The sequence below is a fragment of the Cydia splendana genome, chromosome 15, assembly GCF_910591565.1.
Source record: "Cydia splendana chromosome 15, ilCydSple1.2, whole genome shotgun sequence".
In the NCBI taxonomy this organism is placed as follows: Eukaryota; Metazoa; Arthropoda; class Insecta; order Lepidoptera; family Tortricidae; genus Cydia; species Cydia splendana.
This window is the reverse complement of record NC_085974.1, coordinates 18,179,682-18,197,012: the sequence shown is the minus strand read 5'-3', so window position 1 is coordinate 18,197,012 and position 17,331 is coordinate 18,179,682. Positions and strand designations below refer to the sequence as shown.

Below are 17,331 nucleotides of genomic sequence, written 5' to 3'. Positions count from 1 at the left end.
ATTTGCAAGTATTAATCGGAACACCTACCCTACCAGTTTAGCCAGACGGGCTATGACCAACACTTCGTAACCTAAACGCACCTAGATGATGATGAAAAGAAGTGTCAAAGTATCCATCAATCATCATAATTACTTATCTTTTTTATATTCAAAAGCTAGGGATGCTAATCCCATAGTCCCATTCCCCAAAGCTGATAATCTAGACAGAATTCCTAGTTCTCTAGATGTATAAACGAAGCACCGAGTTTATTTGTTAACTATTATGTTTAGTAGAGGTCGAAATTGAGTATTCACTCAATAAATCCTTTGTACTGCTCTTGCCTGACAAAGGTTCCCTAAAACAAACCGTACTTCAATCCCAGAATAGTCTGCGTTCCTAAATCCAGATTGATAATTAAGAGTTTATGTTGTAAATACCTGATTTTATTACTCAGTACCTCGTTCCTACACCAGACAACCAGAAATGAAAAGTAGAAATAAAATTTTATAGAAGCACTAATTCTTTCGCCATATAAATGAGAAATTAGAAAGATTTAGGCAGTTAAACTCTTTACCTTTTAAACACACATATTTTAGGATTAAGAAACCATATTTTAAAACCCTTAAAGATAAATATATATCAACCGTTTCAAATTTATAGACCCTAACTAATAAAGAACGTTAATAGACATCAAACAAGTGTGTGATTCTACCCTAATCCTACCCTTTGTCCCTAATCTAGTATATTCAAAGCATAGTTCGTTCTTACCATCGACCTAATGCTTTGTAATATACGCAAGTGTAGTCCCTACGAGAGGCTGTAAAGTTCGGCAGGCGAGACCGATAAGGCAACCTACAGGCCAGTGTATTTGACTCCCTCCTTATCGCCCGCGGGCATGGTGGATAAGAATAAGTCGCCCTATTCCGTGTATATAAGTGGATCAGTACCCTAGCACACACACGCACTAATCACGAGGGAAACTCTGCCACAACAAAGACTAAGTGTAATATCAGTCACGACAGAAGTCTGTCCCTGCAACCAGCACTAGCATGAACCGGAGCACCGAAATATATAAATAAATTTAATAGGAGACCTAGTCTCAATTACTGTCGACTTCAGTGGGCCCAGATTACTCCGGATGACGCGCACGTGACGTCCCCACATCCATCTAAACAGCTGGGCCTTGAGACTAGTGAGATAATTCGTCTCTTATGTTGATATAAAAGAGACGCCAAGTCCTCTCAAACTTGGAGCAATAGACTCCTAACCATCCAATCCTTTGGCACCGTTAGGCGGAGTGAATGTTTAGCTGGACAAACTGTCAGTCCAAACAATGATCTGGCTTTTAAAATAGCAAAAATACCCCATAGAAAAACACTAAAATAACTAAGTTATCACTAAATTAAACTAACTCAACAGAAAAGTGAAATTCCCCTAAACACTGTCATCTATATTTAACGTTACGAGAATTTCTTCCCGCAAAACCAAACACAGACACTATTCCTAGCCCCGGCTATGCATTGACATTGTCCCTGCATAACATGACGGCACTTAGAACACACAGCGTAGAGAAAACTTCACAATAACTAAAAACCCACACATGGCAGTAAAGAATCTCCACAACAGTCTAAACTTAGCGTTACGACGATTAAAATCCCCGCAAAACCAAGCACAGACACAAATTCTAAGTTTAAATTCACTAGGATAATTCCAAGTAAAAACAAACAGAAAAAGTCGCGGAGAAACTTCACTTCCCCACTACGTTACACCCGAAAACCAGAGTCACTGCTAGCCCGGTCGAAGAATGAATGCCCCTCCCAACGCTCCGCACCGGCCTTTTATACCTTTTACTATGGCGACTGAATGGCGACATAACGGCGACATAACGGCGACTGAGCGGCGACTGAGCGGCGACTGAGTGGCGACTGAATGGCGACTGAGTGGCGACTGAATGGCGACTGAATGGCGACTGAGTGGCGACTGAATGGCGACTGAATGGCGACTGAGTGGCGACTGAATGGCGACATAACGGCGACTGAATGGCGACTGAACGGCGACTGAATGGCGACATAACGGCGACTGAATGGCGACTGAGAGGCGACTGAATCAAAACAAAGATACTGGCGACTGAGTGGCGACTGAGTGGCGACTGAATGGCGACTGAGCGGCGACTGAATGGCGACTGAGCGGCGACTGAGTGGCGACTGAATGGCGACTGAATGGCGACTGAATGGCGACTGAATGGCGACTGAGTGGCGACTGAATGGCGACTGAATGGCGACTGAGTGGCGACTGAATGGCGACATAACGGCGACTGAATGGCGACTGAAAGGCGACTGAATCAAAACAAACATACTGGCGACTGAGTGGCGACTGAGTGGCGACTGAATGGCGACTGAGCGGCGACTGAATGGCGACTGAGCGGCGACTGAGTGGCGACTGAGTGGCGACTGAATGGCGACTGAATGGCGACTGAGTGGCGACTGAATGGCGACTGAATGGCGACTGAATGGCGACTGAATGGCGACTGAGTGGCGACTGAATGGCGACTGAATGGCGACTGAGTGGCGACTGAATGGCGACATAACGGCGACTGAATGGCGACTGAAAGGCGACTGAATCAAAACAAACATACTGGCGACTGAGTGGCGACTGAGTGGCGACTGAATGGCGACTGAGCGGCGACTGAATGGCGACTGAATGGCGACTGAGTGGCGACTGAGTGGCGACTGAGTGGCGACTGAATGGCGACTGAATGGCGACTGAGTGGCGACTGAATGGCGACTGAATGGCGACTGAATGGCGACTGAGTGGCGACTGAATGGCGACTGAATGGCGACTGAGTGGCGACTGAATGGCGACATAACGGCGACTGAAAGGCGACTGAATCAAAACAAACATACTGGCGACTGAGTGGCGACTGAATGGCGACTGAGCGGCGACTGAATGGCGACTGAGCGGCGACTGAGCGGCGACTGAGTGGCGACTGAGTGGCGACTGAATGGCGACTGAATGGCGACTGAGTGGCGACTGAATGGCGACATAACGGCGACTGAATGGCGACATAATAGCGACATAACGGCGACATATTGGCGACATAACGGCGACATAATAGCGACATAACAGCGACATAACGGCGACATATTGGCGACATAACGGCGACTTAATAGCGACATCACGGCGACATAACGGCGACACAATAGCGACATAACGGCGACATACTGGCATAAACATTATTCCAAAAGTACCAGGATGCCAGAATTGCAGAAGAGGTCGTTTGCCTCGGGCGGGTAACCGACAACAGGTGTCTTATTGAGACAAACGTATACCAAAAATACCAGGATACCAGAACTGAGGAAGATGTCATTAACCTCGTGGCGTGTAACAAGGTTTGATTCAAGAAGAAAGATCATAAGTTCCAGGTTGTTTACTAAACCATATGTCTTAAATATTAAAGTTCACTATTGCTTACTTCAGAATATAAATCATGTCCTTTTTACTCACGCAGTTTAGAGAAAGACGGAGCTATTTTTAATGACATCTACGCACACATTCATAGGCAATAGTCGAGTAGTCAGTTGGAGTAGACTAAATTATGATAAAAGGGAACGTTCGAAAACTCATCACGTACGAATTTGTAAGCATTATTTTACTTTGAGATATTTTTAGTTTACTTCTGAAAAACATTCCTGTATTGAAGTTTTTTTATGTTTATTAGTATCTAGTATATTATTTAAGACATCCGGAATTTAGAGAATTAATTATTTTAATATTTTTATTTATCTTATGAATTTTTAGATTTTATGTTTCGAAATTGTACTAGCATCAGCGTAACGGAACGTCGAGCTGTCTTCATCAGTTTTATTGTCAACGTCAATACCAATTTGTTGTTGATTATTTCCTGAGGGTTTATTTTGTTTATTTCTAAGTTAAAATAAAGATTTAAAAAAAAGAAAGTCACGTGATACCTATTATGGATTACCATGGAATTGCTTCAAGTTTCAACTGTTAGAATATTCGATGGAATCATGAATGAAATATGCGACTGAAGAGGTCTTTAGTTTTACAAGGTATTTCCTTTTATTTTCTGTGTTTCAATGAAAAATGTGGTTAATACTAGGCAATAGGCATACGACTAGTCACAATGCGTACCACTAAAAGCGCTTTAGTTTTATAGATACCTAGTAAACAACAATATTTACTTAGGTAACAGGTTATATCCCAATTTTGATATAATATTAGCTTGACATCCAAAACAGATGGCGTTGTACTGTGCCATGATTATGTTTTGCGGTCACTGAATAGTTAAACGTCAACTTTTGAAAATCAGAGTTACCGCAAAATGTATGGAGCTATAGTTGTACAGCGCCATCTCGTTTAGTTTACCTATCAATTTTGAAGCAAGTAATTGACTTCGATTTTACGCATCTTACTCAATCAATGTATCTATGCTAATACATATTTAAATTCAAGTCAAATTCACTGAGGTAGGTGGGTGCTAGGATGGAAGAGTGGAAAAAGAAAGGAGTTCCTCTTTTCTCCGCCTCTTTTTAGCTATATAGCTATTGCTCTGTTAAGCTTCGTGCATACGGCTACGCCGTAGCCCGTAGCTTATTAAAGTTCGCATGTAGCAATTATTGTTTCACCTCTACGAAGCATTTTCGCTACATATCGGAAAATCTGTTATCGGTTACGATGTAGCGCTACGACCGTAGCTTGACAGATTCTAATTTAACAGTTTGTTAATATCTTAACTGGTTTTGATACGACCTTGACATCTCGCACGACTTTCACTTCATTTTGCATGCACCAATCCAGGGATCGGAACCGGTTTTTCGCAAAAACTTCGAAATTACCATATATTTCGAATTGTTTTATACTCCAAATCTAGGGCTCAGTTGTGTTTTTAGGTAACGACTTCGTATTATTAGATTGCCTAATTAGAAATGAAATAATTAACAAAGAACGAAAATATACCGTTTTCGTTCACATACAGTTTTACAGTGAGACGCCTCATTCTGCTCTCGTATGTTTCTTTTCTCTTAATGAATGTATTAATTATACAGGATATTGACTCTTGGAGACCCTATACATCTCTAAGGATAACTTGATAAACTATATAATCTTATAGTTCTGACACCTAGAGACATTTACACCTCTAAATATTATAGTTTTTTTTTGTATTTTGTATCTGTATTTTTTATGTAATTCGACATTAAGAGACCATATACATCTCTTAGTAATTGTAATACGTTAGATTGAATTCTTAGTTTTATTTTATAAAATTGTTGATGTTATTATTTTTGCATGTATGTAAATTCAATGATGACGTGTAAAAGTGCCCTTGTGGCCTATTTGCTGAATAAATGTTGATGTTGATGTTTGATGTTTGATACAAAAAATACCGGTATCCGATCCCTGCACCAATCAACGTGAGCGTTCTTCAAGGTCGTATCAAAACCACATAAATTTACAACCGGATCTACTTATTGCCAATTTATTTTATTACCTTTATTTACCGACGTTAAGTGATTGATGAGATTTAATATGTGTTCAAAACGCGACAGTTTTAAATGCTATATCCCTCTAAGGCCCAAAAGGTAGGCCTAGTCCTACCTATAGTACTTATTCAGTTCAAAGAATTTTAAATTATATTCGATTGGAACAGAGTTGCTTTTGCTTTGTTTCGTTTTGTTTTTGAACAACCCAAAATCAACTCTATTTCTTACACTGCAGGTTCAAATTTCAGTGGCAAATTTTGCATTTTTCATTTGTATGACTGGGCCTTAGGAGGATATATCAAAACTAGTTCAAAACCGTAGCAAATTGATAAATCTGAATTGGACTGGATGAATAAGTTTAAAGCGCGCGTGTTTTTGATGGACAATAGCGGATAGCTGGCTTTACTGATTATTACACAACGCTTAATGGAATTGGGCGGGACATGTTTCTAGGCAGGGTGATGGCAGGTGGACTAAAACAGAATAGGTATATACATACAGAATGGTGGCCGCTTTCGGATGAAAGAAGCCCTGGCCTCCGTTGGCTCGTTGGGTGGATGACATCTGAAAGATTGCGGGCCAGTTCTGGATGAGATTAGCTCAGGACCGGGACAAAGTCGCTGGCCCAATATTACAGGGTTCTAAGATGTTACATTTTCAAGATAGTTGAAGTTCGACTTAATGTCACTATGACAATGTTCAAATTTCAGTTCGATAAAAGTGAAACATAGAACCCTGTAATATTGGGCCAGCGGCGTGGCGTACTAGAAGAGAAGGCTATGCTCAGCAGTGGGCGATAAAATGCTGATATGATAATGATGATCGTCATGTATGGATAAGAGTGTTGGGCCCTAAAGGTGACGGATGAAAAGAGATTGCATGTAGCGGAGATGAGAATGTTAAGATGGATGTGTGGCGTGACGAGAATGGATAGGATAAGGAATGACTATATAAGAGGAAGCCTGAAAGTTGCACCCATAACAGAAAAAGTAAGGGAAAATCGCCTAGCGTGGTACGGGCATGTGATGCGGAGGGATGAAAGTCATGTGACGAGAAAGGTATTACGAATGAATGTGGAGGGAAGTACGAGGAAAGGAAAACCGAGGAAAAGGTGGATGGACTGTGTGAGAGATGATATGAAACGAACGCAAGTGAATGATGAGATGACGGGTGACAGAGAGGTGTGGAAGAGAAAGACATGCTGCGCCGACCCCAAGTGAATGGGAAAAGGGCAAGAGAATGATGATGATCATTACACAGCACTTTCTAGCAGTCATACATTAATTCCACGGTTAATACTACGTAGATGTTCAATAGGTCGGCCAAAGCCTCGCTTGTACGGTTTCAATTAGCCACGATCCCGCTGACACACTTCAGTGGTCGACACTGATGTACAGAATACGCGTTTTACATATTAATAAACCCCATTATATAAAATCTACGGTTTAACTCAGACGGTTCGTTGACTACGGTGTGGTTTAATGTTTGATTATGTAATTATTAAATTAAATTAAATAATATTTTATTTTGGAATTTAAATTTGTGTTGTGTTTAGAAAAAAATATAAGTACCTACTTTTGTTTATCATATCCGCTTGGTAAGGTATTATTTTTCCTTGATTTCAATGTACAAAGTTAACATTCAGAGTGTAAAATAATTTGATGTAAATGGTGAGGTGGATCATATTGTTTCAGTAGCAGCAAAGTTTGGTCAACGGTCGTGGCTTAAAACTCTCGCCACGCTCTAGATTCCACTTTTAAACCACTCTCAACGTGGTTCCATTTTAGAATCTTTCGCCTGCACGGGTTTTTCAAATCAAATATCGTTTATTTTCGGGCAACTAAATAGTTAATTTCATCTTTATCTCATGTTAATTGAGGGCTCAAACTTAATACTAGAAAATCATTTTCTTTGGTATTCACGAACCGTCTGATTTAAGAGTCTGATATTTACTTTACAGTGTTTTTTAAAAAAATCTTTATATATCCTCGAAATGTGACGTGTTAATTGTTCAAGTTTTAATGAAATTCAAGTTTGACAAGCTTAAGCAGTATCTCCATCGCAAGTTCAAGATGTTCAACCTGTACAAGCATATGCAACAGGCCAATAATGGCGAGCGGGAGCAGAAGGAACCGGAATATACGGGGCACGACCGGTTCTGTCAGGAGCGGCCGAGATCAACTTACAGGTGAGTCGCCTTTTCACCTCGGCTGCCTCGGCAAGGCACAAATCATGGTTGCGTAATCTGGTAAAGGTAGGACGAGCTGTAATGCTGGGGTAAATTTTGTACTTTTTGGGCACTGTACTTTTTATTATGTTCACGAATGATCTTGTCAAAATCTCTAATGTAGTACCAAATGTAATTTAATAATGCATGCTGATGATATAAACGCTTTTATAAATGCTAAATGCGAGAGATTTCAATGAAGTAGTCAATCCTTTCAGAGCGCGTGAAGCGCGCTCTTACATACAGGGCACCTGCGGCGCCCTTTACACTGTAAGGTCGAGCGAAGCCCGATATTCAGAGTGCGCGAAGCGCGCTCTTACATACAGGCTACTTCTTCTGGATTTACAGTACATGCCTTTTATGAATGGTTTACGCTTACTGGACAATTACTGCACATAGGAAGAAATGCGTGCATCACAAAAATGTACCTATATTTTTATGAAATAAAGAATTTTGTATTTTTGTATAGGAAGAAGAAGCGTCGCGGAGCGTGCAGGAGGGCGCAGTCGGCAGCCGAACTGAACCCGGAGTCCATAGCCGCGGCCAACAGGAGAGACGCGTTCCGGATCCGATCCGTGTCCACGGACAAAGATGAAAGCGAGGGTACGGTCCTGTTAATTAATATCGCTAACTAAAGTGACTTACAGTCGTTTTCTGATTTTAATAACAGGTTATGAATTAGATCTAGATTTTATCTATTTTTTAATTTTGAGTAGGTAGTGGATGTGAGTCATCGGTCCTCGCTAGAGATACGGGCGGCCGGTTGATCTTTATTTAATAAAAGCTACCCATATTTGTTGTGTTTTGTGGTGACTTATTTGGCCTTGTTTTAAAGATCTGGATTAAGTAATAGTTATGGATATGATCTGGTGGTGTCATGAAAATCAGAATAAGCCAGTGAGTCAGACAATGTAAACCATAAAGCATTGCCGGCTGTATAAAATTTTACGGTTCATCTCACATGTTTCACGACTTTGTTATACCGATTCATTGCTAAACAAGTGTTCCGTGTACAGAGGAGAACTCCGAGAAGACACCGCTGGTGACGCAGAAAATCGACTCGCTGGCCAAACTGTTGTTCAACAAGTCCATCATTGGTTCTGGCTCCGGCAAGTCTTCGCCTTCCACTTCAGAACCCCCTTCCTCCCCTAAGTAAGTTTGATATCGTATAAGTTCATCAGAAATAAATCCCTTAGTCCCTTTAGACTAGACAGGTTGTCTTGAGATAGTATAGAAAATTCCAGAAAACTTTTGATTTTTTAAACTTGCAGAGTCGGCGAGAAGTCCATGGAGAACTCGGCAGCATTCATAGTTTGCTCGGAATATTTATCACAGACTTCACGGTTAGTACAGTCGCTATTAAATATGACCAGCTAAGGTGCTCAAAAACATCTAAACACTTTAACGTCTTCATAAGCTTTGTTAAGGCGTTTGTGAATTGAGTACCTTGACCGCTCCGACGTACCTGATGGCAACCGTACCTATATACCTATACTAAGTCCATAAAAACCGGCCAAGTGCGAGTCGGACTCGCGTTCTAAGGGTTCCGTATATTACACAATTTTTAACAATCAGTGCCGGATTAAGATATGTTGATGCCCTAAGGATTTCTAGGTGCCCCCTCTCCCTCGGGTCATCAAGATTACATTGATTTTTTGGTAAATTGAGAGAAGTTCATTGCCGCGTTACAGCTGAGAATGGAAATCAGTCACATCATTTTATCACGAAAATTGACAGTGCCGCCGCAGTAATGTTGCAACAGAGTACCTAATGCTGTTGCAGTCGCCACCCGAATGTCACCTTTATCATAGCTTAGAAAGTAATAGAAACGCGAGCGAAGCGAGCGCGGAAATTTTTCGATATAAAAACGCAATATGATAGACAGTTGTAAATTTTTACTTTTAGTATGGAAATCAGTCACATCATTTTATCACGGAAGTTGACAGTACTGCAGCAGTAACGTTGCAACAGAGTAATGTTGCTGCAGTCGCCACCCGAATGTCACCTTTATCATACCTTATAAAGTTATTGAAAACTCGAGCGAAGCGAGCGCGAAAATTTTTCGATGTACAAACTCAATTTTACTTTTAGTCCCAACCAGGCGCGAATCCAGGATTTCATACAGAGAAGGGATGGGACAGTTTTCTATCAGCCTAGCTTCGCATAGGGCTCGATATTTCTTAGGCTTCGATATTCGAGGTTGTTTTCATGCATAAAATATGCAAGAAAGCAGAGCTTGGAATTGAATTGGCGAAGTGTGAGAAAGGCAGTAGGCCTAGCTGCGAAAGAGGAAAGCTTGGATTTGGATCCACGCCCATGTGTAATTAAGGCAGAAGGCCTCGCATAAGACCTAACGCCGAACCGCAAAAGAGTGGGTTGAAATCGAATCTATGCATGTAATCACGACTCTTCTACTGCTACCGATTGTTTCCCAAAGAATTACGCGCCATTATTTTTGCAAATTAGCTTTTGGACAGCTAAAAAAAATCGTGTGGTAAAAACGATGTGTCTGTCCCTAATTTTAAAATTTGTTCACCTTTTTCAACCTGGCATTTTGGTGCCCCTCCTGAACGTGGTGCCCAAAGCACGTGCTTGTTTTGCTTATTGGTTACAAAGTCTTTATTAATTCAACCATTAAAGTCGACGAGTACAAAAAACTTTAAGCTAGCTCTCAATTTAACATTTTTTTTAAACATTATTTTTAATTTGACCTTACAATTACTCGTAAGTAGGTAAGACCGTTAAATATTTAAAATGATTATCTTATCAGAAAATTATCACCAATTACTCTAAGAAAACTACTACTCTAAGTAATCCGGCACTGTTAACAATGTATTTTTTATGTGAAACGTGAGTGAAATCTCTTTAAAAAATCCGTAGGGGTCGGATTAAAAACTGTAATTAAGTCCGACTCACGCTTGACTGTACATTTCTAATAGGTTTTCCTGTCATCTATAGGTATAGACCTATTTTATGTATTTTTTTCAAAATTTTAGACCTAGTAGTTTCGGAGATAAGGGGGGGGGAATGGTCATTTTTTGCCTATTTTCTTGAATAACTTCTAAACTGTTGATTCGAAAATTATAAAATAAAATTATTTGAAATCCTTACAATAAGCTCTTTCATTTGATATGTAACATGATATAGTTTGAAAAAATTTTTTTTTTATTTTTTCATTTACCCCCCAAAAGTGGCCCCCATGTTTAAAATTCATTTGTTTACGTTACATGTCCGTATTCGGGTCACAAACTTACATATGTGTACCAAATTTCAACTTGATTGGTCCAGTAGTTCCGGAGAAAATCGGCTGTGACAGACGGACAGACAGACAGACAGACAGACAGACAGACAGACAGACAGACAGACGCACGAGTGATCCTATAAGGGTTCCGTTTTTTCCTTTTGAGGTACGGAACCCTAAAAAGGTATCATGATTTGTTGATTGACGGTCGTTCAAGTTATGAGCGAAGCTCATACACACGGACAATTGACCTACGAACAATTCAGAAATTCGACTTTGTAATATCCATGCTGGGATGTGTCGAAATCTCAATATCGATGTCAAAATCAAAGGAAAAACGTTTGCATTCTAAGTGTATTAAGGGTATCGTCTCTGACATTTCTGCAAATTTAGCGTAGATAGACCCTAAAGCTGTTTGTATGTACATGAATATTTAAAATTGTCTATTTTTCAGGTATGACCTAATATCACAGCTGAGCACGATCGGCTCGCGGCCCAACAAGTACTGGTTCGCAGTGCACGACAACTCTATCAAAACTGACCGTCTTCTTTCTTTGGTAAGGTTAAAATAAGGAGAGTTGTCCTTTTATACTACAAGTACAAGTATTACAGACAAAAAAGTGGACATGTTCTGAAAAGAATAAGGGAGAGGTTTTGTCTCACGACGATATCGATGTACAGTGGCGTTCAAAAGTGCATACATAGTCACCAAATATCTGATGGAATCTTATTAGAGCCTTATAAAAAGATCGTGGCATACCTTCTAGGTCAAGTCTGCTGTGAAGCAACGAAGAAATGTGAAGCCTCTACAAATAAATGTCAAAATTCCGGTTTACTAACGAATGGGCCAAAAACGTTTCCCAAAGTATCACATCCCAAACTATGTTTCCCAAATTATCATTTCCCAAAAAAATGTTTGGCATAACAACTTATCGCAAACTTTCAGTTAGCAGTACTCTTTTTTGGCAAGTTATTGTTTAGCAAATAATTACTTGGACAATTTACATTTTACCAAGTATTATTTAGTCAAATGTATCATTAAGCATAACTTACATGTCCCAAAATATTGCATGGCATACAATTTACATACCAATAGAGAGAGAATAGGAGGCTGCAGAATTTAATTTGGCTGGTATTTAACTGATCATTACATATAGTAAAAAGTAACGTCAATAAAAATCATTCTTACTGCCAAAAATATGTAGTAGGTACTTAAATGATCACTAAAATTAAAACTCCATTTTAATGTAAAATGATAACCAAATTTGTTACATCTTGCTATTCTATTAAACCAAATAACACTAAAGTATCCCAAAAATAGTAAATAGCTACCAATATTTAAACCACATTTTAGTTTAAAATGTCATGCAATTTTTTACATCTCATTCATCATATAATTCTATTAAATTTTTTTTTTTTTTTTTCAATTTATTTATTAATAAAAGAGAAGTTACATTAGTTATTGTTACTTATCTGCCAAACTGCATAGCAGTTTGTTGGCAGAAAACTTATTCTACCCTCCACCATTGTAAAGTAAGTTAATTCTTACTTAATTTATAGCTGTGCGAGTGCGATTTCTTACAAACAGTTGTATACGTAACAGACAGACTTTAATTAAAAACATTAAGATTAGAATAACCATTAATACCATTAACCAGCTAACTAACTAGGTTTACCTATTTAGTCACTCTGTTACTGCATTATCATGTGTAAAAGGTAATTAGATTTCGTTATTAAATTTTATCTCAACCGGTCACCGGTAAACAATAAACATACGGAGTGAAGCTAAATAAAGAGTGTAAGATAATAAAGTCATCAGCAATTTAACATCCTCGCCCCATCATATGTAATAGACCAATTTTATATTGACCAGCGATCTTATGATCATGTGATTCTATTGTACCTACTTAAGGACAAGGGAAGCGGGTCATCTTGCATCGGTAATTCCATACAAGGCGGTCGTCCTTCACTATCCCTGAGTGTATTTATATTAGCGCTATACATAATTATACATTTTACGGCAACACATGCAAGGTAAGTACTAACTTAAGGTGGTAGGCAAAAAACATAAAATTATTAATCCACTTCGTGACCTTTTTCTAGTACATAGTATTTTGTTTCTGTAAGGATCGCAGTTCTAACCTAACCTAACCCACTTTTCTAATAGCATTTCGTTTCTGTAAGGGTCACAGTTCTAACCTAACCTAACCCACTTTTCTGATAGCGGTTCCGTTTTGTGAGGATCTCAGTTCAAACCTAACCCAACCCACCCAAATTACGTAGAATTTAACGTACCTATATTACATAACATAACAAAAACTACAAATTTAAATAGAGAAAGAGATGCCTATTTGTCAAATTTGCGAAGTGACAATTTTGACCAAACATCGTTTTGGAATATAATAGTAGCCAATAAAAAAACGTTTGCTAAATAAGTTTTTGTCCTAATAACATTTGACAAAGTAAAATGCCAAATGATAATTTGACCAAATAAATTATATGCGAAGTGTAACTTTGCAAAGGATTGGGAAATGAAACTATTGCGATAAGTTTGTTGGGAAGTGAAATTTGGCGAAACGTATTTGGCCCAAACGAAAGTACACCCTAAATTCCTTATATTATAAATATGGCGTTCATAGTGAGGTTTCCACATTTTATCACTGCATTTTCCTTACACGTGTTTTAGTTTCTGACGCCTTTTCTTGTTTTTCTCAGATGCCTCTGCCCAGTAAATGTCCCATCGAGTTCAGCGAGCGCTCCCGAGCGCTCATCGTGGAGCTATTCCGTTCTGTCCACCACCCGTACATCTACCCGGTCTTGGGCTTGGAGGCCTTTAGTGGACATGCACTGACAGTCATGCCTTTTAATGCACGAGGCAGCCTAAAGGACCTCATTTACAAGGTTAGGAAGCTCACAATACTTTCGAGTGAGCATCAGTGTGGCTTACGAACACGGTTAGTTTGCAACTGACAATATTTGACATTGTATCCAGATGCCATGTCATCACAGTGAATATTACGGTGCCATTAGCCATGGTTCACGTCGTTTGTTGGAAATTTCTGGATTCTGGAACTCTGCAGGTTCAGATTTGGTAGTCTAAACCTCAACTGAGCATTCCCTCCAGATATTCTCCAAATTATTGTGTATTATGTTTTTGTCTGGATCGCCTGATTTTGTTTTATACCACCTGATATTACTTCCACCAACTCTCTTAATTTTTCTCAACATTGTAGAGCACATGGAACGAGGACTACAGCCGCAAGTACGACTCGGGTGGCACCGGCCTCCCGGCCTGGCAGGTGGCCCGCTTCGGCCGGCAGATACTCGAGGGCCTCACCTTCCTCAGGGAGAAGGGATTCCCGCCCTTCCGACATCTGCACTCGGGGAACGTGATGGTTCAAAATGGCGTGGCGAGGTGAGTTAATAAGTGGCGCCCAACGTGGGGCTTATTTTTACTTTGAGAATTTCTAGCAGGTAAGTCCCATACGTTATATCGTGGCTATACCTCCATCCTTCTTGCTTTATTAAATATATAGATAGAAGAAATGGTAGGTAAGTAGTCACCGGCTTGCCGCCTGGAATACCAAGGTTGTTCAATGGAACGCTTTTTCAATAGCGAACAAAGCGATGATTTTTTTAATACCTGACAAATTAAACTGAACTCCCCAGGATATGCGCTCTAGAGAACACATTGATCGGCGCCTCCCCCCGCATCCCGGCGACGGCGGAACACGTCGAGGCCCTCAGCTTCGGCCGCGTGCTGTACGAGATGTGCGCAGGCGCCGACCTGGATCTATCACTGCTGCCAGACTTGATACCAAACTATCCTCATGTAAGTATTGAACGTTTTGTAAATATTAATTGAAACAGAGAGTCGTATTGGAGATGTTCCGAAACATACATAGTTCTATTCTATGATGTATGTACTACACTTTGTCGAATTTAGATTTTTCCATATATTAAGCATTGTCCAAGCAGTTAATTTGTTTTGTTCGAGTGCATTTTCTTCTAAAACCGTTCATTTTTAAACTTTTGTGATTGTAATATAATCGAAAGCGAGTTTTTATTTTCCATGCTCTAAAATATCGGAAAATCCTCTTTGAATTGATAATGATGATTGTTGTTGTAATTTTGCAGATAGTGGAAATGATCGAGCTGATCTTCGGACCCCGTACACCGAGTCTCCATGAGTTGCTGCTTTGCGAGGTGTTTCGCAAGATCGATCTGCGGGAAATGAAGGGCTCTTGTCTGCCGGTGAGTCTATCGTAATCCTACTGTTGATTATAATTGAGCTAATATTTGGTCTGCGCACGCCGAGCTTACACGAGCTGCTGCTTTGCGAAGTTTATGTTGGTCTTATTATTTCCAGAACTTCAACCAGCGTCTATCACGCTCTTGCCTATCCCTCCTCAGCGAGGTGGCCCGCCGGCAGCCAGGCTGCCGCACTCCGCCGGCGCGATCGCTGCGCGGCTCTCCTTGCACGCCACCCGCGAGAAGGTATACTCTGGCAAACCAGCATTGTCAGTAACAAAAGGCGGCAAATTTGAAAAATGTAGGCACGAAGGATCGATCACGCCTTTTTCTACTGACAATGTTGGCTTTTAGTATATAGATCGTAAGTTTCATAAAACCGCACGGCTACAAGTTAGCTCTAAATACGAGTAGCCGGAAAAATATGTCAGCGGGTTTTTGGAAAGAGCTTTTAAGGTAGGCGGAAGGTAGTAGAGTTGTTCTGTCAATATTTATTCGATACTAAAACCTGTATAAATCTGCTGAAAAGTTATGGTTGAAAAATCAAATGTGTGTGAGAAGTCTAAACCCACCTAACAAGTCCTACGGCTAAGATGGAGATTAAGTAAAAAATCGCGAAAAAAATGGACGAAACGTATGGGCCCCTAGGGTATATATTTGTTCACGATTTTCTTCGCTCCCTTGGCAAACCTTGTTCAATATAACTATCTAAATTGTTAGCTATAAAGGCCGAATAATCATGATTTTAGGAGTACTTTCATAATTTTTCTATTTCGTTTTCAGGAGACATTTCGCGGTCGACCAAGATTATACAGAAGAGTGGCAGTGGTGACTTTTGACAACATTTGCTTTATATTTGTCCATTTTACTTTGTACGTATGTATTTTATTTGGCAGTAATTTAATAAAGCATTGGAATTATTTATTTTTGTTTTTATTTGTTTAAGTATTCATATATCTGTGGTGGTCAAAAATAGTGGGTTCAGACTCAGACTTCGGTTGTGGCCAGACACAGCACTGTATCGAGGTCTGTGGAGAAATTGGGGGATTCGACAGGCTCCAATTTTTTAAATAATAATAACAGGTTGTAAACGTGGACGCCATGGAAATAAGAAGTTGAAATGGATTATGTATAAATGTATTGGCACGGATGAACAGTAAGCTATATCACGATAACCACCATATATACGGCGTTGGCGTGACCGGTAAGCAAACGCAATAATGTATGAAAGCCAACATAGCTTCTAGACATTCTGGCTTAAATGTAGAAAATCAATAAACTAAATCGCAGAAGGTTTTAATACCGAACAGAGGTCTTATAAACTCTTTTACTCAGAGTATAAACTACCTTGTGATATAGGAGGCAAACGAACTGACGAATCGCCTGATGGTAAGCAATTACCGTTGTCCATGGACGCCTGCAACACCGCGTCCTTGTAGGAAGATACGCTCTTTTCAGAAGCCTTGAAGGCCGCGTGTCGGTCCGGAAATACTGCGAGCGAGTGTTTATCACACCCAGAGGGCCGGTTCGACGTGTTGCCTATGTCACACTTATGTACGAATTTACAAGTGCGACAGAGAGGCAATACGTCGAATATGGTTCGCGGTAGGCTCTCAGTTCTTGTAGTACATACGAATAGGTACATGAGATCTGTGGCGATGACAGTAGTCTTCGTAAACGCTTCACAATGCGGATTCTATGCGATGTAATCCCTGGCTATACGTCCCACTGCTGGGCACAGGCCTCCTCTCATGCGCGAGAGGGCTTGGGCTATAGTCCCCACGCTAGCCCGATGCGGATTGGCTGTGAGATAGTTTATCTAAATGTATTGATACCAATGTTTACATACAAATATACTCCAATCTGGAAGTATTCTGTCCGCTCAATTATGACCCAACGCAAACTACCCCGCGATAGGCGGTACTTACAAACTGCTCGATTGGCAATCTCAGTACCACCGAGATGACAGTCAGTGACAAATGGCTAAATTGATTTATAAAAACAACGTTTTTTTGTAATTAAAAATATATTCATGTGTCGTGAAGTGGTGCAGAAGTTATTTTAGTTCATACCAAGGACAGTGGAATCACTTTTCACTTGTAGTAAACAGATAACTTCAGTAGAATTTGGA

At 40.0% G+C, this 17,331-nt stretch overlaps 1 protein-coding gene across 3 annotated transcripts; it reads left to right on the top strand.

Moving 5' to 3' along the window:
* Positions 1-6,813: 6,813 nt before the first annotated feature.
* Positions 6,814-16,032, top strand: LOC134797816 (slowpoke-binding protein-like). 3 transcript variants are annotated; one of them, XM_063770182.1, is made up of 12 exons: positions 6,814-6,872; positions 7,498-7,669; positions 8,178-8,311; positions 8,725-8,860; positions 8,980-9,051; positions 11,404-11,506; positions 13,665-13,850; positions 14,183-14,364; positions 14,619-14,781; positions 15,087-15,203; positions 15,319-15,446; positions 15,984-16,032. In XM_063770182.1, exons 2-12 carry the CDS (start codon positions 7,503-7,505, stop codon positions 16,030-16,032), a joined length of 1,437 nt encoding a protein of 478 aa, XP_063626252.1. In that variant the 5' UTR covers positions 6,814-6,872; positions 7,498-7,502. The 3 variants fall into 3 exon arrangements, with proteins under 3 accessions (XP_063626252.1, XP_063626251.1, XP_063626250.1); XM_063770181.1 differs by having other exon boundaries at positions 6,825-6,938; XM_063770180.1 differs by lacking the exon at positions 6,814-6,872 and having other exon boundaries at positions 7,417-7,669.
* Positions 16,033-17,331: the final 1,299 nt, after the last annotated feature.

Excerpts from the sequence above, each read along its gene's own strand:
- LOC134797816 (XM_063770182.1), top strand. The coding sequence starts at position 7,503 with ATGAAATTCAAGTTTGACAAGCTTAAGCAGTATCTCCATCGCAAGTTC. Across the intron at positions 8,312-8,724 it reads GGACAAAGATGAAAGCGAGG|AGGAGAACTCCGAGAAGACA; the intron begins GTACGGTCCTGT and ends TTCCGTGTACAG. Across the intron at positions 13,851-14,182 it reads TAAAGGACCTCATTTACAAG|AGCACATGGAACGAGGACTA; the intron begins GTTAGGAAGCTC and ends TCAACATTGTAG.